The 21,447-nt window shown below is 47.8% G+C and overlaps 1 protein-coding gene across 3 annotated transcripts in view; it reads right to left on the reverse strand.

Moving 5' to 3' along the window:
- The window catches only part of ESYT2 (extended synaptotagmin 2), a 75,028-nt gene that overhangs the window by 12,364 nt on the left and 41,217 nt on the right, over positions 1–21,447 (reverse strand). For 2 of the 3 annotated variants that reach the window (XM_061166248.1, XM_061166246.1), the window contains exons 7-14: positions 15,551–15,606; positions 11,500–11,620; positions 9,399–9,575; positions 8,455–8,537; positions 6,963–7,011; positions 5,840–5,929; positions 5,350–5,445; positions 510–572 (exon numbers count right to left, since the gene is read on the reverse strand). In XM_061166248.1, the coding sequence (XP_061022231.1) occupies positions 510–572; positions 5,350–5,445; positions 5,840–5,929; positions 6,963–7,011; positions 8,455–8,537; positions 9,399–9,575; positions 11,500–11,620; positions 15,551–15,606 (735 nt within the window). The remainder of the gene's footprint in view (positions 1–509; positions 573–5,349; positions 5,446–5,839; positions 5,930–6,962; positions 7,012–8,454; positions 8,538–9,398; positions 9,576–11,499; positions 11,621–15,550; positions 15,607–21,447) is intronic. The other variant, XM_061166247.1, reaches the window with a different exon arrangement.

Genomic DNA, 21,447 nt, shown 5'->3' on the forward strand with positions numbered 1-21,447 from the left:
CATTTAATGAAATTTAAAGCTTCTCGAAAGATCTGTCACCCAAACGAGCAGCACCAAAAGCCCGAGGTCACCGACTCAGAGATGGCCCTGATGCAGCATATTGGAAGAGGTGATTTTTTAATGGAAAGTCACAGTGCACTGGGCACACATTTTAATCATAATCTAGAAATTGGTTATGATTTTAAACAGAACTTCTATTTCACCATTTCACAAACTGAAATTGAATTAAAGTACAGATGATTTAAAAGCACCTTAGATACCGCTGTCTAAGGCCAACAGTACAGAAGTCTAATTTACCACATTGATACCTTACAAATTTATCATCAAAGTTGATTTAAATTCTTCTAACTACTAAATTCTTTAACAACGAAAGTAGCCTCTTTTCAACTAAACAAGTAATTATGACTCTATTACTTTGTGAAGAATCTGTCAATAAACCAATACGGGTTAAAGCATCATCTCTTTCAATACGTTTTCATCAACTTTTGAAGGGAAAACTATTAGTTTACCTTTAAAGCTTTCTGAATTGCAGCCTTCTTCAAGACATCAGGGTTAAATTCTAATGGGTTACTCTTTCAAGTCAGAAGAAAATGAATATACCAAGGGTTAATAAACATGCAATGAGGAGTTTATGTTAAGGTTAATGACATGAAAACTTATGAGAACAAAAATTTTTTTAAACAAAACCCACCAAGAATTACACAAAGAAACAGTAAATATTAGCTGTAAAAGTATTCTTTATGCCCAAGATTTTCTTAGACTAAACCTTTAATCTGTAAATATCAAAACAGATCAGCCTCTATATCACTGTTCTTTTACTCCCATCCCTCTTGTGTTTGGGATTTGAAAAATCCAAAAATGACACCTGAGGAAAGGGTTCTGTTTACTATCCTTAGCTTGAACAAACCCTAGGATTTGTCCCTTGAAAAAAAAAATCATAAAATTTCAACCATAATTAAACTTAAGGTTTCATCTAAAGTACAAATCAATGGGCCAGAGACGCCCCAACTGCTCTCAAACCAGTCATATCCTGGAACAGCAAATGCTACCTTTCTTCCTTCTGAACTTTATCTTCTCGTGGAAAAAAATCACAGCAGAGATGGGACCTGGTCTACCTCGTTCCCCACTCTTCTATAAGCATACAATGCAGAAGCTGATCAGATCATCTCAAAAGCTCCCCCTCGCTTTAAAGTTCTACTATTCTATTATTATTATGGGTTTTATGTCCTATTTTTATTGATTTTAAAAACTCATTACTTTATTGCCCTCAAAAAGGCAAGATACAGTTGTTTTGCAAGATCCTTTGAGGATTAACATTTAAGATGAAAGATTTTATCACCTGAGTTGGAATTAACTTCAAATTCAGTGTTATTCTTTATGAAGCACCCTGGAACAGTGGGTCCAGCAGATCCCCTCGGGGTGGGGCTGGGCCCGGCTGGGAACTGCAGCCCTGAGGCTGAGGAGAGCTGACTGCAGACATCAAGAGCCCGCCCTGCAGCTAGCTCCCTCTATACAGACGTGACCTTACTGCGTGCGTGTTACTGCAGCGTGCATCAGCTGATGTGATGCAAGGAGAGAGGCTGTGGTGTGGGTTAAGCGAGCAAGAGGAGCCACGTGAGGGCGTGGGAGGCTGCCCAGGCCTGGAGTGTGATAGAGCAGGTGGACAGAGCTCGGTGGGGGCCCAGCGTGAAGCCCCTGGACATCACTGCACTGCCGGCACTGGGGCGACTCACCACAAATAGTCACCTGCGCTGTTTTCAAGTGAGAGCTGAAATCACTTTTAACAGAGTGCCGAGGAGCACCACAGTCAGCATCTCTATGGATGAAGTGGACATCAGTGCAAACACCGCCCTCTCAGATAAACTCCATGTACAGCACTATGAACTCAGACTTAATGAAGTGGTAACAAGTTCACTTTATTCGAGGATGGACTAGACTGGAGGTGGAGAATGCGGGCTCTGGGTCACACGGCTGAGTTCAGATCATCCTGGCTCTGTGGCTTCCTAGAAGCAACCCTGGTCTCTACTCTCAGCACCTCATCTGAGAAGGGACCCCGCTGGCCTGAGCTGCAATGAGCTCCGCTCGCAGAGCCCTTGGAGAGTGCTCAGGAGATGCATGTGGTCACGGAGGCCTCTGGGGGTCAGAAAACACCCTCTTGTTCCTCTGGCCAGAGAAGGAGGTCCAAGTGCTGAGGCCAGAGGATAAAAAGGCCCTTCCCAGCTCGGAAGCAAGGCCCGTGTGCTGAGGTTTCCCGACGGGACCAGGGGTGGCAGCACACTCACGGGGCTGAACAGGAGGAGCATTTCGAGCAGCAGAAGGTACCAGAGTGTGGGGCTGGCAGCCACCCAAAACCTCCACTGGAAATAGCAACAGGCTCAGCCTTTGGGGACAGCTGACAAAGGGACAGATCTACAACATACTGAAAACCACAGGGGGGAAGTGATCAATCTATCCAGATTTGTTTTGCAGAACTTTTGAATCATCAAGCAGAGTATGTGGTTTTGATAACTCAGGAGGAAAGTTAGTTTGGGTAAATCAACACCTTAGCTAAATATAACAAAGCAATTAAAAAAATCCCGAGACGAGGTCAGAAGCATTTCCTATAAAAGGAGCAGTTACACAAAACAACAAGTGTGCAGCCAGCTCGGCCGGCACGGGCAGCAGCTCCCAGCACAGGCCCCCACCAGGGCACTCCTGGCAGTGACCGGGAGCAGCAGCCAGGGGCACAGCCGCCGCCTCCTGACCCCCCAGCAGCTGGCCAGGGGCCGGGGGCTGCGAGCAGACAGCAGCTCACCCGCCCTTCAGGGGTTGGGCTTGACTGTCTTCATCCTTCAAATGGGACAAAATGCCACTTCTTTCAGCTTTGCTCCCCGCCTCTTCTTTTTAAAAGTAAGAGTAAACTGAGCATGCATGCTGAAATAAAAATGAAAACGAACGAAAATGAAACAAATGAGCTTTAAGAATCTTACTAGTTATTGAATCAAATCAATAATTAGTTTCTAGACTAAGGACTAAGCCATCGGCTTCCTCTGAGCCCGAAGCAAGTGAAAATAACTCTGCTAAAAGGACCAGAACGGTGCCAGGAATCTAGGCTCCAGAGCACGGACTCAGGAAACGCAGGGGATGAAAACCACTTCCCAGATAAAGGTCAGAATGCTCAACTACCCACCCCAGGAATTCTTGAAGCTCCTTAAAAGCAGCGAATCGCAAAGTCAATATACACTTCTTCCCCCCAGGAGCTCCGGGTACACGGGGGAGAAGGCACGTCTTCAGGCAGCAGTGAGTTTCTGTCTCACCCACTGTTCCCAGGGCCACGGGGACTTTACGGAAAGCCAAGCTCTGATACCCCTTGTGTCTGGTCAGGAGGAGAAAGCAGATTTAAGGAAGATTTCTGAAAGCTTGCAAAGAAATATTCATATCTCACATTGAGATGAACCGTAAGAAAATCCATTTTAATCATTATGGCTTCACTGTTTCCTCAGATGATTTTTTAAAAAAAAATTTCCAGGGCCAGGAGCAGCGTCAGAGCCCAAGGCTCCTCCATGGCTCATCGGGTTGGTCTACCTCGGTATCAGATGCAGTCACCAATGTTAGTTACAGCAGAGTTACGTTTCACAAAACAGGCACAAAAGCAACACTCACAGGAACTGAAATCATGCAAAACTGAAAGGCATGCACGTCATTCCGGCACTGAGCAGACGGCATTAATCTCCAGTCCACATTCTAGCAGTCTCCACCAAACACAAGAAGGAAGAACACTGAGAACTCACAAATAGTGCTCTATAGACTGAGGCAGTATTTTCACAAAACACTAGTCCCGACGCTCGCCTCTCTTTTAAGTAGCCACACCCAAAGTTTCCCTCGTAGATACTCTTGGGAAAGTGGAAATGGGAGGAGAAAGCAAAGAATGGTGGATTGTGGTCAATGGAGGCACAGAAGCACTAAACCCAGGATGCAACAGGCAGAGTCAGAGAACCGCGTGGAGACGCGGGGACGCCGCACACTCCCGTACAAACAGGCCCACAGGGCGGCGGTCTGCTCAAGATCCTCTGCCTCTGATGGCCAGAGCACACTTCATGCACAAAGTGCCCTTTTAATAGCAGGCTAATACATTCACTTTTCTGTCTCTTGCTTATGTGACATTATTCCATTTTAATTTAATGTGACAAAACACACAGTTCTAAAGAGAAGCCAATTCAGCACTACTTTCCTCTATTCTAAAATATACAACAAATTCACTCCCATCAGGCATTATAAAAGACTTTAAAACTTAAATTGTGGTTAAAAATAAAAAGTTCTACCGTACAAGTAATTCTGCAGAAAGGTTAAATCTTCACTGAAAGAAAGGGTACAATTATATACATTCATAAACACAGTTCAGTTAACATGTTTGCAAAATGAAAAAAACAAGATGACCAATCAGATTTTAGTTGTTAAAAATTTTAAATAAAACAGAGATGCACAAAATACATCGAGTTTGCTTTTGAGCAAAGCCCAAGTAATGCACCATTTGAACCCTGGAGAGGTGCTGAACAGAATTAGAGTGTGCATTTCACAAGGTAAAGGTGCAGGGTGGTGTGAGCATGGTCAGGTGGGATACCTAGGCACCCACCCACACCAAGGATGCACCTGGGGGCACGCATGGGGCTCTCAGGTGACTGGGCACTGATTATCACATCTCAGGAGGAAACACCCTGTCTCCGGAGACAGCAGTCTTTCTTTCAACAAAACTGCCTCCAACATGATGAAATGGAGCAGACAGGCCATCTGTTGAACAGGTAGACGGGCTCTAAAACATGCTGTCGACACGGTGAACTCCGATGACAAGGCAGTGCCCTCAGCGTGGAGGCCGCACCACCGCAGGGCTGGCACGCCGCCTCCTCTCCTTGCACTGGTCACCATCTATGAAACTGTTCTCCACAGTGTTTCTAAGGGCTGAATACTGCCAGCCGCAATGAGCAGTGCATGCCCGGGGCTAGAAGCTGTGTGCAGGGCATCCCTGCTGCCCTGCGGCCCCTCACCCCGCCGTGCCACGGCCGGGGCGACGCCAAAGGGATTTGATTTTCATCTGCAGGCACGAATTTCAGTAATTAGCACTTCTCCACAGGGTGTTTTCTTTCCTAACTACTAAGTGCATTCTTTTCCTGTGTACTGAAACACGTCAGCTAATTCTGACCACCCTGGGTAAGCCAGTGAGATGGAGACGTAACACTCCGTTCATGAAGGGCATGCACCCGCACCCCTCTCCACCGCTGCTCTCCTGGGCCGCGGGGAAGGGAGAGCACAGCAACGAGCACAGAGCACAGGGCTAAACCCAGCAGGAGCTGCTGCCAGGAAACCAGCACCTACCGGAAGGTTCCGGGCCGAGTCCAAGTACAAGATGAGCAGCGAGGAGGACAGCCCATCATTGGCTTGGTCTTTGTCAGCTCTGATGTCTGTCAGCACCTACAGCGAAAGGGAAAAGCCTCAGCAGGTGGGTTTCCAAGCTTCCTGTTTCTATCTAGTTATGTCTATACTGCTCAAGAAAACAAAAATGGAGAAACAAGCACCCCATATACACAGTATAGAGAATGAACATAAGATTCCATTCAGACCAAAGTGCTCAGGTGACCCGAGGCTCCCCAAGCCCCTGAAGGGCACCCGAGCACAAGGCCCGAGGCCTCCGCGAGCCTGCGGAGGCCTGCAAGCTCCCGCTGGCTCGCATCTGCGCCTGCGCCACCGCAGTGACTCAGCACAGGGTCAGGCTGCTGCCGTGAGCCTGCAAGGTGAGCGGCAGCACAGTCTCGGGCACTCATCCTAGTGCCCAGGGCTGCGGGCTGCTGTGGGGCCCCTCCAGCACCTGCTCGAGGTTCGACGCGTCAGGCATGAGCGTGAGCCACTCCAGCTTCAAGTGCAGCTTCCCTCTGGGCACCTCATCCAGGGTGAACCACTGTGGAGAAAGTCAAACCGGTCAGCCAAAGCCCTCCTGGATCGGACGCACGAGCTGAGCAGTCTCTACAATCCTGAAAGGCCCGAGTCCTGCCACTTTTAGCTCCAGGCCTGAGAACGAGCTGCTGGGCCCAGAGGCTGACAGCGGGGGCCGCTCTGTGTGTTCCTCACTGACTCCCAATGCCATCCCTGTCTGACAGGCAAGGACTCCAATGTCCTCTCGTACCACCCAGCACTACTAGGAGTCTACGTATGGATATCCATACAATTTAGGGGCCAAGAAAAAATATAACATTGATCCCAAGTACTGAATTTCATTATCAGACATGCTAACAAGTGTGCTTTTCCTCATGACTATATCACAATAATTAGCTTACACTTGTTTCAGCTTAAAAGCCATCAGGCTGTTAACTGAGGACGGTCACCAACACTCAGCGCTAGAAGGGACGTCCGAGCGCAGGGCGTGTCTGCTGGGCCGGGCCGCACAGCACACAGGACAGCAGGGCCGACTGCAGACGCCTGTCCAGTGCGTGCGCGTGCGGCTGACACGGCTCTCAGCAGAGCTTCGGCTAACTGCGCCTTACTCGTCCAAATCTTACCCATCTTTCAGCAGCCATCACAAACTTCCTCTTTATTCTGAGAGCAGCATCTTGCTTGAAGCAGCGTCTGTGTCTGTCAGTTCATGATGCGTTTGTGGGTGTCTTTCCTGGGACAATGTCTCATCAACTGCACTGCGTCGCTCTGCTATGACTCCCAACTACCTTTTAATGCCCAATTCTCGGGAGCTTCTACCAGACTCTGCCCTGACTCCGAAGCAGACCATGCCTGCCTGAAACAAAGTGGGTGTGTGTTTGGATACTTGGGAATTTTGTGTTTCTGGTAGGTGCTGATTCATTTTCACTTTGCTGGTACTGGAAGGCCTAAGTTCTCAGCGTCTGTGAGCGGCTGTTAAGTTCTCAGACCATCCGGGATGGCGGCAGCGGGCACTCTGCATCAACATTCACGAAATAGAACAGTACTCAAAGGAAACTTACTTCATCTAAAAGGCGCTCCTTTTCAACTTCAATAAGATCAATCATAAGACTATAGAAATAACAATACAACAACTTTAGAACACAGAAAACCACTTCTGAAAACTGAAATAAACTTAAGTATTACTCTATGAAAAAGTACTCCAGAAAAGCAACAGAATGCTACAGTTTATCAAGAAACAAGCTTCGTCCTCCAAGCTTCCTCAAGCTTCCACCCGGGTGTGAAGTGAGCAGGGAACACGCAGCGCGGCACGGCTGAGGTTAGGGCTGGGAACGCTGGATCTCCCCACAGGCAGTGGTCTGGAGGCGCCCCGGGCATGCGGGCATGTCTGCTGGGAAACCCGGGTGGCGGGGCGTGTCTACAGGGGAGCCTGGGGCACGCGGGCGGGCGCATTCGACCAGGGTGGGTGGGACGTGCTCTCTCTGAGCGACGACACGCCACTCCGGCTCGGGCTCCTTCGCTGTGAGCTAAATCAGGCGCTGACCGCCTTTCTAGCCCTGCTTCCTCAGCTCTGACCGGCACCTCCAGGGCCTCTGCCTCGTGCCTAGCATGATCCCGACAGCCCATCCCATTTCCCTCAATAGTCCTGCTCTGTTGGGAAGCGTGAGGCAGCCCAGAGCCAGAGACGAGTGGAGCGGGGAGGGAGGCTCACACGCCTGTCCTCCGCAGCCCCTCCTCTCTGTCCCTGCGCGCTGCCCTGCACGGCCCGCGTTCCCTGCTCCATTACAGACGCCCGGGGCCCAGCCAGCCCCCAGTCTCAGCTGCTGACGCCCAAATCTAACAGAGGCTTTAGTGCAAATCTCATCTGTTCGTTGCCTTGCTTACAACCTTTTGGTTGCTCTTCGATAAACGGTCTCACAAATGAATTCTGAGGTCACAGCCTAACACACAGGCCATCCTTGATGAAACCAGACCTGTTCAGTGTCATTTACCCTTGTATCTCTTTTGCAACAAGAAATTCAGTTATATAGTAAGATTAGGCTAAAGTGTGTTTCTTTGATAGTTCATAGTTTTTCAGCTGTACACGTTGTTCAATTTAAGTAAACAAATCAGTATTTTTCCAATACATAGGCACAATGTAAATTACAATCTATCCCCACCCCCACAGGCCAATAACAAATAGGAAGTTCACAAACCCATTTCTAGATCCCGGAGCCCAGCAGCCTGCCGGGCGCAAGGCTGGGGAGCTGGGCTGCGTGGAGGCTGCAGCTGGTGGCTGAACGCTTAAATGCGGCAGCGCAGCCCTTAAATGAGGCAGCGCAGCCAAGAACGTGAATTTCAAGTTCTGTTTAACTTAGCTTTCCTTTTCTTACTTAAATATAAAACTTGTTTTAGGAACAAAACGTGTTTTAAGAGGTCTAAGGTGAAACAAACCTAACATCGAAAAGCCATTTTAATACACATATAACGTGTAATAAACCTGCTCTGATGTTACACATTTAAGAGTGATGATCAAAGAGGAAGAGTCCACACTCCTGGTCACGGAGGACTTACCTTCCGAGGAAGTCATCCTTGTCTGGGTCTTCGTCAAAGAGCTCAATCTCCAATTCCTGTCCGGGATGTTCATAGACCAGAGCCTGGAAGGTACCAGTGCACGGCTGTCTCACCCTTACGAGCATCTGTTCTGAGTCGTAATCGCAGCTGACACCGGCTCCAGCAGCTGCTCCACATCCAGACCCCACCATCAGACCCGATACACGGCTGATGGCGGGAGCCCTTGGGAACTCCCTCGCACGTGGCACTGCGCTTGCTCCCAGTTATCGGGGCTACTGGCGCGGACATCTCTCCACTCCTGCAGCAGCCCCGGTCAGGGCTGGCCCCTCACCACCACTCAGAAGTTGGGATCCGGCAACAGACAGGGCAGGGAGGACCAGAAGCTGGTGGGGTAAAGGCCGTACCCCCTTCCAGTTCTTTCCAAGCCGCATGCCCTGTGATGCAGTCGTTCACTCTGAGGGGCATTCTCTGGGGGCACCTTGGCCAAGTTCACTTAATGTGGCCCCATGATACTCAAAAGGCACTGATTACAGTGCTGAGCCCAAAGGCCAGGTCCCTCGTGTAGACATGAGGGCATCGTCTTGCCTGAGTGGCTGTGCTTGGGACATGAAGAAGTGTCCAGATGCACTAAATGAAAACTAAAATACAGTATACAACTAACCTCATCGTGGAGTATGTTTGTGTGTTAGTGGCCGCTTATTTACTGAGATAGCTTAAAGTGATTAAGGTTTAAAATTGTGTGTGAGGAAGGGATACAAGGTGAGCTATTTTTAAAGACAGAAAATCAAAGCGAAGAGCTTTGCACTGAACTAAGCACTTGCCACAGGGCGGGGGCAGGAGCAGAGCCTGGGGAAGGACGGCACCCACCCCCTCACCTCACACTAAGCACTCACCAGGAGCGGGAGCAGAGCCTGGGGAAAGATGCACCGCACCCACCCCCTCACCTCATACACCTCGTTCCACTTCGGACTGAGGTTCTCCTTGATGACCTTGCTTTGGAAGATCTGGTTGCCAACTCGAATCACTCCGTAGGGGTCTGACTTCCCCTTGACAAGTCCCTTAAGGTACGTGTCTTTTCCCTGAAGATCCTGAGCTTCAATAAAGTGTATTCTCAGGACACCCTAGAAAGAAGGAAGACAAAGCAGACTATTCACCAGTTCACCCGCAGACCTGGAGCAAAGGCTGGCTTGGGGACAAGACAGATCCTCTCCCCTGAGCAAAGAAGGTAAACACGAGTGCCTCAGGGGCAACACCACGGGCCCCAAGGGTCTGACCACAGGCCAGAGACGGAGGAGCTGGCGTGAGCTGCTGACCCTCCTGGGAGGGAGGGGTCCCAGAGCCACTCTGTGCCCCAGGGCCCCAGCTTGGGCAGGGCAGAGGGCAGGAGGCAGGCAGACGACACAGGGCCTCGTGGCCAGAACAGCGCTGAGTCCTGGTAGGACCAGGGCAGTACCTACACTGGAAACCAGCACCCTGGGATGCAGGAGACTCTTCCCGAGTCCTTCACACGCACCAGGGACTGCGCTGCATTTTTAGAATAATCCTATGAAATACTGTCAATAAACCTATTTTATGGATAGGAGACTGAAACTCTGAGATACATACACTTACAGACAACACAGTTCTCTTTCCCTAAAATGTTGCTTAATTGATAAAAAATATCCACCCATATTTCTTTCAAGGTAAACACAAGTGGTAAAGTTACCTTTTGAGAAGGCAGCATTCTATACCATAAACACTTTATAAAAAGTTACCAGGTACTGTTCCTCAACCAATTAGCATAGGAAGACATACTTTTACAGATAAATATACTTTTAAAAATCGTTACCAAAAAAAAAAAAACAACATGTAACCAACCTCCCGTTTAAGTTTTCACAGATTTAATGCTTAGACACTGTGGCCACATATTTGAGCAGCATGGAGGGTGGACCCGGGCAGGCTCAGACGGTTCCCAATGCTCAGAGAACAGAGCCCAGGGCCCAGGAGCACAAGGACTCCCATGTGCAAAGGCAGCCCATGTTCCCCGAGCTGAGGATGCTAAGTGAAGGAAGAAAGACATCCCCACCTCAGCTGTGTCCCATCACACCTGCTGAATGCCAGCAATATGACTAACTGGGATGTGAGGACGGGGCTGCTGTTACCTTGACAACAGAAGGACTGCTCATGAATGTTTGCTGGTCTGTGCACTCTTACTAAGATTGAGCTTCCCAGAAGGGTAACAGGCAGGGGGAAAGGCTGGCTACTTCTACTTCATGAAACAAACTCTGAACTGAGACCAGACACCACGTGACAGGCTGCCCACTCCACCTCTGGAGCCCACGGTCGGTAAGACCACCCAGGTGGGACGTAAACCAGTAGGAGCTGCCCTCCGAGAACGTGCTCTGGGCCTGGGACAGGATTCCACACCCGTGGCTGGCAGGCTCTTGTGGTCTCGGGCTGAAGCTGTTTAGTTTACTCAGATGAAGGTGCCTCCAAGATGTGTGGCCACCTCTGTGTGTGAGGTGCCACCCCAACCTACAGATGAAGACACTGAAGAATGCGCTCCCAGAGTGAAGCTGCCGCCAACCCCCAGGCCGTGACTCAGCCCAGCCCTGCCCGCTCACTCCATCTAGGGGTGCTTAACACCCACGGTGCACCTGCCGCATCCGCCCCCGGAGGACTCCACAGACGACCGCTCCTCACACCTGATGGGAACCTGGCACAAGGTGTCTGCTCAGGCTAAAATGTACATCGTATACACAAGCAGAAAATGCTTTCTGAGGCAGTGAACAAGTTGTCACCACTGTCCTTTACAACTTGCAGTGACATCTGCAGAATTAAACCCCTGTGAGTACCTCTGAGGTGTAAGAACTGCCCTAAGTCTCTGAAAGCTTTAGGCCAGATGGCCCTTACCCAACCTCCTAAGGATAGGCAGGACAGACCACTTTTACAGCATCAAGATCCACATGGCAAGGTCGTTGTTAGGAGAAATACAGGAAGTCACAGCACCCAGGTGCGTGAAAAGTTACTTCAGTCTGTTTTAAGTGTTGATGAACACATGCTTACCTTTGGTACAGGAAACCGCAGCTGAGCTATTTGAACTTCGCTGACAAGAGGGACTGTGATTCGATTGGGAAGCACCAGATAGTTTGATATTATATCCAAAATGATAGTATCTGATAAACCACTGTTAGGTGGGAGGTTAAAAAAAAAAAACAATGATCAGACACTTCATGTTAGTTACCACCTGAACAGTGAACTTGGCACAAACACGATACAATATCCTACCAACAGGTCAGAGCTAGTTCCCCTAACACAGTATTTATGCTGCTATGGTGACAATTATGTGGGATTTATTCTGAGAAAACAAGGTAATATTCTGGCTACATTTCTCAACGTCCTAAATCACCCTCATACATTTCCACATAACTTTATCATTGATTTAACACTGAATATACATTTAATTAAATTTCTTATTTTAACATAAAATATTTCAAACACACATAAAAGTGCGGAGAATATGAAAACAAGCATTTACTCATTTCACATTTATTACATTAAATTCATCTTTCTTGTTATATATGCAGAGCTCCCAATGAAGTAAAACAATTTACAGTTCATTCTTCTTTACACTTTATTAGGTACTGAATACTGTAATCAATTTGAAATAGTATATGCCACTGCACAGAGAATTCAGTAGCAGGAATAAAGTTGTGGGGGCTAAAGAAACTAATGTACTTTCTTTTTTTTTTTTCCATTTATTTTTATTAGTTGGAGGCTAATTGCTTTACAATATTGTAGTGGTTTTTGCCATACATTGACATGAATCAGCCATGGATTTACATGTGTTCCCCATCCCGATCCCCTCTCCCACCTCCCTCTCCACCCGATCCCTCTGGGTCTTCCCAGTGCACCAGCCCTGAGCACTTGTCTCATGCATCCCACCTGGGCTGGTGATTAATGTACTTTCAATATACTTTTTGTCTGTTCTTTGTAAATGTGTGTAAATGGAGAGTCAAGAGTCTCTGCAACACCACTTCTGAGGGCACAGAACCTGAGCTGCACGGCTCTGCACGAGCACCTTTAGCCAGAGTCCTAGAAGAACCTTACTTCCTGCCAGTACTTTTTAGATGTCAGCATTACGCACATGACAGACGTAAACGAACCACAGCTGGAACGTCCCCTGGGACACAGGGACAGTCCTACCACACCCTGAGAGATGACTGAGCCTCGCTGCAGGCTGGGGTCCAAATGCCAACCAAGATGTGGAGGCTCAGCGCCAGCCCTCTCAGTTCAACATGGGAACCACATTCCCCAGATAGCTCTGCTCTTCTGAAGAGGCCAGTTAACCAGTGTCTACACTCCAGAGGGACTCGGAGGACGTAAGCTGGCAGACACTGGATCGGTGCTCACCAAGCTGATGACAAAGTGGCCCCTCAAAGCTTTAGCACCCAGCACACCCTTGCTTCAGGCAATCTCCCTGCAGAAGCACGAGTTTTGTTTATATCGAAAAATCTCCTGAGACAGAAGGCCCCTCACTGCTGACGTAAGTGCTTCAGGAACCTGTTAGCCACCCCGGTGGTGGGCGGCGCCTCACCTCCCGCTGATGCCTGTGCAGCCAGCAGAAGGCCCAGCTGGCACCTCCACCGACGGCTCCCGAGCGGGGCTGCACATCCCCGAGCTGCTGCTCCCCCCGTCCTGACTGCGGCAGGGCTCAGCACACAGCACGGCTTCCTCACGCCTTCCGCCCTCCCGGTCTTCCTGACCCAGCCCTGCGCATCACCTACAGTCTTCACCCCTCACACTTGGGTTAGGGCTCGTCACTGAACAGTGGCAGGGAGTGTGAACACACCAGGTAAGGTGAAATGGCTCAGGCGTCCTGCTACCTTCTCACACCTTGGCTTCTGTTCCGCAGTCAATGCAGGGAGCAGGCAGATGTTCATTTAGTAAAGCTTGCGGCAAGATTTCATTATGCTAGGTTCAAAGTTATTAAATATTTACTTTTACAAGATAAGGTCTGCCACAGCTGTTACTTGATAAAATCTTCACAAAACAGTGGCCCAAGTTTTATGTTAAGTACACAGGCACATATTTTATCACATGAAATTTACATAATTATATATAAATTATATGTCATATATAAATATATGTAATTTTAAAGGAGTATTTTACTATATTTCTTTTATACCATGGCCTCATTTTTGCATGGTGTCTATTTCCACCTGCATTTCTAATATATATGCATATATATTTTTAACAATATATGCAATCCTATATATACCTATATATGACTATGTTTTATATGTGTATAAAAATCTATATATAAAACAATAGCTAGAAGGTATACCACACAGGGTCTGTCTTCATATAAAACCACGAAATGAAACGAAGCTGTATCTGCATGTGTGTATCTGTGTGCCCTTGTGTATGTGTGTTTCTCCCTTCCCATTGGTTTGGGATGACTCCAGAGCTGCGGGCTCACAGGCAGCAGCCGCCCACCAGCTCTCTGCCACAACGCTACCTGCAGAGGAGATGCCTGACAAGCACGGGTCACGGTGCTGAGGGGAGGGAAGCAGAACGCACATTCTTTTCTGCACTGAAGGACAGCAGGGACTTGCTGTTTTTGCCAGTGACCAGCACCCTTTCCTCCAACTCCTGGAGTCCCTCCTTTGGGGGACTTCCTGTCCTTCACTGCAACTTTTTCAAGCAATTCTCTGCCTCCTCTCAGGGTGGGCATGAGACCCAGACCTGATCAGAACCAGAAGAGTTTGTACAAGGAAAGGTGGACAAACAGAGGTCAACTCTGGAACTTTTGCTGGAACTAGAGGGACATTTGCTGGAATCTTCTACTGAGGCTGCTAAACATGCATGCAGAATAGAAGCTAGAAGCTGCTACTTCACGGCAAGAGCCTGCCTGGCAACAAAGCCACACACAGCAAAGCCGGGTCAGGAGCCGTCCTTTGGACGTCAGCACCTGGCCCCGTCTCGCCGCCTGACAGGGCCACAGGCCACACCCAGCACCCCAAGCAGGCGCTCCCCACCGCTTGTTGGATGAATGCACTGTCTCTCAAAACCTTTACTCGCTTAATGAAGACCAAGTGAGCTGGGTTTGTTCTTGAAAGCAAGAATACTAACCAAGCCTTTTACACAAATTCTTTTAAAGCTGTCCTTTCCAAGAATCTTTTAAAGGTGATGGTACTTTTCTATATTCAATAAACCACAGTGCCTAAAAGAGACTTATTATTACAACTATGCCTCAGCTTATTAAAATCTTCATTTTTTACCGATAATGAAACAAAATAAAATTCTTTCTAATGGCCACTTCAAGGACATAATAAATACAAAGGAATAGAAAAAAAAGCAGACTGAACCAAGGCTTTCATAATTCAATTTTCTAAGCTATTTTAGGGAAAAGAACCCCACAGATTAACGAAGTGTCCACTAGGAACACATGTAACTGTAACCAACGTTTAAGGCACTTTAACCTTCAAACGCAGTGGTGAAACCAGGAGAAGCAGCTTTCCTGCTTGGTGGTGACTAGCGGTCTGCCGCTGTCGCCTTCAATCTCGGAGGACAGACGACCTGCAGCCTGACTAGGAAGCCTTACCGCCCTCACAGGAGGGACGTGCACCAAAGGCTCCACAGCTCATCTGGAAGGAGTCCTCAGGGTGCAGACACTGGAGCACACGGAACAGCGAAGACTCCCAGTGGCACCCGCAGCCGCAGGTCCGGGCTGACTCCGCGCCCCCAGGAGGAGTGCGTCAAGGCAGGGGAGGCAGGAAGGGACAGCGCAGCACAGCTTGAACGCAGCCGGAAAGGGCTTGTCTTGAGACATATCAGTTTGAAAACTTTTTAAAGTTTTCTTTATTTTTCTGGGATATTAAAACACCAAAACTGGAAAGACACCTCCTGACAAATGAAACAGCTCCTTCCGGTCCCGACAGGGCTCGCGCGCAGCTGCAGCCCAGAGCCTGAGACGCAGCTCGGGCTGGAGCTGGAGCCCGAGAGCCCTGCCTGGAAGGCATGGACGCTGCCTGGGAGTCGGCACTCAGCCGCTGGGCTGTCTCATCTCACATGCTATCAGCTAGCCAGCCACAGGGCACAACAGAGTACTTACTTCAATCCAGGAATGTCGAGAAGATTAGTCAGTCCTGTCCAGTTAATTTCTAAAAGCTGTTTTTAAAAAAAGGGCAAAGATAGTAAGTATGCAAACTACTTCTAATTATCATTATCAAATTATACAAGTCTGTTTCTTTATAAATGAAATGGGTTACTCAGTACATAATGCTGTCCTATACCTTGATTTTCACTGTATAAAATATCAAAGCTGTTGTCCCTTATTGGTACCAATACCTTGCCTGTTCTTATGCTTTTTGATGTCATAATTTTCTCCAGTAAAATCATAATTATTTATATACCCACCATCCTATTGATGAGCACTTAGAATATTTGCAGTTTCTCTTTTATTGTAAGTAATGGTCATAGCAAACACCCTCTTCCAACAACACAAGATATGACTCTACACATCTACCTAACCAGATGGTCAATACGAAAATCAGATTGATTATATTCTTTGCAGCCAAAGATGGAGCAGCTCTAAACAGTCAGAAAAAACAAGGCTGGTAGCTAACTGTGGCTCAGATCATGAGCTCCTTACTGCAAATTTCAGGCTCAAACTGAAGAAAGTAGGGAAAACCACTAGGCCATTCAGGTATGACCTAAATCAAATCCTTTATGATTATACAGTGGAAGTGACAAATAGATTCAAGGGACTAGACCTGGTAGACAGAGTGCCTGAAGAACTATAGACAGAGGTTCATAACACTGTATAGGTTATAACCAAAACCACCCCCAAGAAAAACAAAGGCAAGAAGGCAAAGTGGTTGTCTGAGCAGGCCTTACAAATAGCTGAGAAAAGAAGAGAAGCAAAAGGCAAAGGAGAAAGGGAAAGATATACCCAACTGAATGCATAGCTCCAGAGAACAGCTAGGAGAGATAAGAAAGCCTTCTTAAGTGATCAATGCAAAGAAATAGAGGAAAACAATAGAATGGAAAAGGCTAGAGATCTCTATAAAATTGGGGATACCAAGGGAACATTTTATGCAAAGATGGGCACAATAAAGGACAAAAGTGGCAAGGATCTAACAGAAGCAGAAGAGATTAAGAAGAGGTGGCAAGAATACACAGGAGAACTATACAAAAAAGCTCTTAATGGCTTGGAAAACCATGATGGTGTGATCACTCTAGAGCCAGACATCCTGAGTGGGCCTTAGGAAGCACTACTATGAAAAAAGCTAGTGGAGGTGATGGAATTCCAGCTGAGCTATTTCAAATCCTAAAAGATGATGCTGTTAAAATGCTGCACTCATTATACCAGCAAATTTGGAAAACTCAGCAGTGGCCACAGGACTCGAAAAGGTCAGTTTTCACTTCAATCCCAAAGAAAGGCAATGCCAAAGAATGTTCAAATTACTGTACAATTGCATTCATTTCGCACGCTAGTATGATTATGTACAAAATCCTTCAAGCTAGGCTTCAGCAGTACATGAACCAAGAACTTCCAGATGTACAAGCTGGATTTAGAAAAGGAAGAGGAACCAGAGATCAAATCACCAATCAATGCTGGATCATAGAAAAAGCAAAGGAATTCTAAAAAAAACATTTACTTCTGCTTCATTGAGTACACTAAAGCCTTTGGCTGTGTGGATCACAACAAACTGTGGAATATTCTCAAAGAGATGGGAATACCAGACCACCTCACCTGTCTCATGAGACACCTGTATAAGACTCTGTCAAAGCTGTATATTGTCACCCTTCTTATTTAACTTATACACAGAGTACATCATGGGAAATGCCAGGCTGGATGAATCACAAGCTGGAATCAAGATTGCAAGGAGAAATATCAACAATCTCAGATATGAAGATGACACCACCTTAATGGCAGAACATGAAGGGGGACTAAAGAGCCTCTTGATGAAGGTGAAAGAGGAGAGTGAAAAAGCTGACTTAAAACTCAACATTCAGAAAACTAAGATCATGGCATCCAGTCCCATACTTCATGGCAAATAGATGGGGAAAAAGTGGAAACAGTGTCAGATTTCATTTTCTTGGGTTCCAAAATCAATGCAGACGGTGACTGCAGCCATGAATTAAAAGACACTTGCTCCTTGGAAGAATAGCTATGACAAACCTAGACAACATATTAAAAAGCAGAGACATCACTTTGCCAACAAAGGTCTGTATACGCAAAGCTATGGTTTTTTCAGTAGTCATGTATGGATGTGAGAGTTGGACCATAAAGAAGGCTGAAGATCAAAGAATTGATGCTTTTGAACTACGGTGTTGGAGAAGACTCTTGAGAGTCCCTTGGACTGCAAGGAGATCCAACCAGTCCATCCTAAAGGAAATCAACTCTCAATATTCATTGGAAGGACTGATGCTGAAGCTGAAGCTCCGATATTTTGGCCACGTGATGTGAAGAGCTGATTCACTGAAAAAGACCCTGATGCTGGAAAAGTTTGAGAGGGCAGGAGGAGAAGGGGGTGACAGAGGATGAAATGTTGGATGGCATCATCAACTCAATGGACATGAGTTTGAGCCAGCTCAGGGAGATAGTGAGGGACAGGGAAGCCTGCTGTGCTGCAGTTCATGGGATTGCAGAGTCAGACGTGACAGCAACTGAAGAACAACAACAACAAAATGATTCAGTGAATATCTTTTTACACACATGTTATTACAGAGACTAGCATTCAAAAAGGGGAAGCTCTTGTCAAAAATATATGTTCACTTCTTTATGCTGATATACACTACCTTGTTGTTCAGTTGCTAAGTCACGTCACAACCTAATTGCTCTAATATTGTACCAATTTACATTTCCATCAAACTTGTATAAAATGTACTTTCTTTACAGCCACACCAAACACAGATGTTAAAAATCTGTCTATTTGGCAGTTAAAGAATGGTTACTCTATCACTATTTCAAACAACATTTTCCTGATTTTGGAGAAGGGAATGGCTACCCACGCCAGTATTCTGGCCTGGAGCATTCCCTGGACTGGACAGTCCATGGGGTCGCAAAGAGTTGGACATGACTGAGCGACTTTCACTTTCACTTTTTTCCTGATATTAGTGGGACATGTTCCATCCATTTTGTTGACTTTTGTATTTTTTTGCTCATTTTTCTAGTGGGTATTTATTTTAGAATAATTTCTATAAAGTTGGCTGAGATTCCATTAAACAGATGTGGACAGGTAAAAAGTACTGATTAAAACACTGCTTCTCCTGTCAAGATGGATACCGCACATAATGCAATTACTTGTGCTTTATACTGTAGAAGATGTTAAGTGAAACTGTATGACCTCTATTATTTACATACACTGGAGTGACAGAGCTCGGGAGTGAGCAGTTTTAAGTATGAACTGAAAGGTCAAGATTCCTTTGGACAAACCCAAACTCAAAAGCAACAACTTTAATAAAGTCCTGAGAAACTAACCTCCATCGGACTCCCTGGTGGTTTAGTTGCTCAGTCATGCCCGACTCTTGCGACACCACAGACTGTAGCCAGCCAGTCTCCTCTGTCCTTGGGATTCTCCAGGCAAGAATACTGGAGCGGGTAGGCATGCCCTCCTCCAGGGGATCTTCCCAACCCAGGAATCAAACCCAAGTCTCCTGTCTTGCAAGCAGATTCTTTACTGACTGAGCTAAGAGGGAAGCCCCATGGATGCCCTAGACCACGACTGTGATCTCTAGATGCTTCTTCCACTAAAGGGAACAGGAGACTTTGAAGAAATGGCTGATTTTGGGTCTGGGGCAAAAACTGTTAACATGAACGTGGGGCATCTTGCTGAATCAGAAGGTCAAAGAAACTCTCAATGGTCCTCCCAAAGGGCAATCACCTTTAGGGACTAAAACTAGATTGTAAATTCGGGGGTAACAGCACCTACTCACAGGACACTTGTCAAAATGATGTGATGTACCTGAATGCTACCCAAGTTCACAGAAACAGAATAATACTAGGGGGACGGGGACAGAATTCACAGAAGGACAGACTCAGCTGAGTTTGAAGAGATATGAATGCAAGAAGGAAGGCTTCAGGCACGCTTGTTCAAGGCCCTGAAGGGGGAGCGGCCTGTCCCTGAGCACAAGGGAGGCCAGAAGACATGAGAGGCAAGCTGGAGGGCTGTGGCAGGAGAGGAGTGTGAGTGACTCTGTGCTTGAGGACGAGACTGAGAGTGTGTGAGTGAACAGGTGTCCAGGTATGTGAGAGAGAAAAGTCCAGCCGGCCGTAGGGGCAGATCGAGGAAAGCAACGAAAATTAGTGCCCTCCGCATCAGCCCCCAGTCTGGATGGATCTCCTTTTGAGAAACTGAAGAGCCAGTGGGAAGTGTTTCCAAAGGACAGGAAACTACCTCTTTCTGAGGGCTGAGGAGTAGAAGTGAGGGAGGGGGCGGGACGGGGCTCGGAGGGAGACCCCCCTGCACCTGGAGACCCAGCAGCCTGAGCAGGTACAGGAGCAGGGCAGCCTCAGTCGGGCCTCCCCTGAACGCCCTCTGAGGGCCTGTGGGTCCAGCAGAATCCGAACCCACAGACACTGCTCATTTCAGCGCTGACTGCATGCCAGCCTCCTACACAGGAAGTTTGTTACAGACAGACTGGTGGCTCCGCCCTTCCCCAGCGCTTTTGAATTTGCTGATCTGGGCTGGTGATAAAGGTCACAAATGTTTTTCTTATGCTTTAAGAGCCCTGAGACTTCCAGCTTCCATTTGGGATGAAGCACACTGGGAAGAGTGTCACTCCTGAATGCACAGACAGCTGAGGGGACAAGGGCTACCCTGGGCAGGAGAGCCAGAGCAAGACCTGTGAGAGCCGGAGACAGAAAAGGACAGGAAAGGCAGCCCCTGCAGCAGAGGCCAGGACAGAACTCCCTCTGCACCACACAGATGCAGGGCGCCGAGAGCACGTCAGACCCTCCCAGGGCACCCTGGCGGTGCGGATGTAGCTCCAAAATAATGCAGGATATCAACCCCCCTCCAAGAAACTCACAGAACATCTGGCAGGATAAATACCCCCAAACTCCCCAGGGGCCCCATTCTGGGCCCTCCTCAGTGCAATAGGCTCCGAGGACCTGCCTGCCAGTTTCTGCCTCATCACCTCACTGCTGCCTCCCGCAGAGAGCGGCAGGATCAGCCCACGGGACCCTCCTTCAAACGCTGTGTCCTCCCCACTCCTGGTCTCAGGGCCAAGGACCTGTGCCTGACGCAGCTAGAAGGGGGCAGGCCAGGACAAAGGGAGAGGGGGAGGCTCACTCCTCCTCGGGGCCAAGGCAGCTGGGACTCTGGCCTGTGGCCTGAAGGACCAGAGGTCACGGTCTAGGGGAAAGAGAATGCAGGAGGCAGAACAGGCCTGAGAGAGGACAGCAGCCACAGTGGTCACGTACCACAGTCATCCTGTTCCTGGTCCTCGGATGCAGCCCCGGCATGGGTTCCACGAGACAGCAGGACATGCTCACTCTGTTTTTAAAGTCCCCCCCTCCTCCTCCTTTGCTTAATGTACCTCAACTGCTTGCTCCTTGGAAGAAAAGCTATGACAAATGTAGACAGCGTACTAAAAAGCAGAGACATCACTTTGCTGACAAAGGTCCATCTAGTCAAAGCTATGGTTTTTCCAATGGTCATGTATTGATGTGAGTTGGACCATAAAGAAGGCAGAGCGCCGAAGTTTTTGAACTGTGGTGTTGGAGAAGACTCTTGAGAGTCCCTTGGATTGCAAGGAGATCCAACCCGTCCATCCTAAAGGAAATTAGTCCTGAATATTCATTGCAAGGACTGATGCTGAAGTTGAAGCTCCAATACTCTAGCCCCTGATGCGAAGAGCTGACTCATTTGAAAAGACCCTGATGCTGGGAAAGATTGAAGGCGGGAGGAGAAGGGGCCAACAAAGGATGAGATGGTTGGATGGCATCACCGGCTCGATGGCCATGAGTTTGAGTAAGCTCTGGGAGTTGGTGATGGACAG

The sequence above is a fragment of the Dama dama genome, chromosome 18 (assembly GCF_033118175.1).
Source record: "Dama dama isolate Ldn47 chromosome 18, ASM3311817v1, whole genome shotgun sequence".
Taxonomy (NCBI): Eukaryota; Metazoa; Chordata; class Mammalia; order Artiodactyla; family Cervidae; genus Dama; species Dama dama.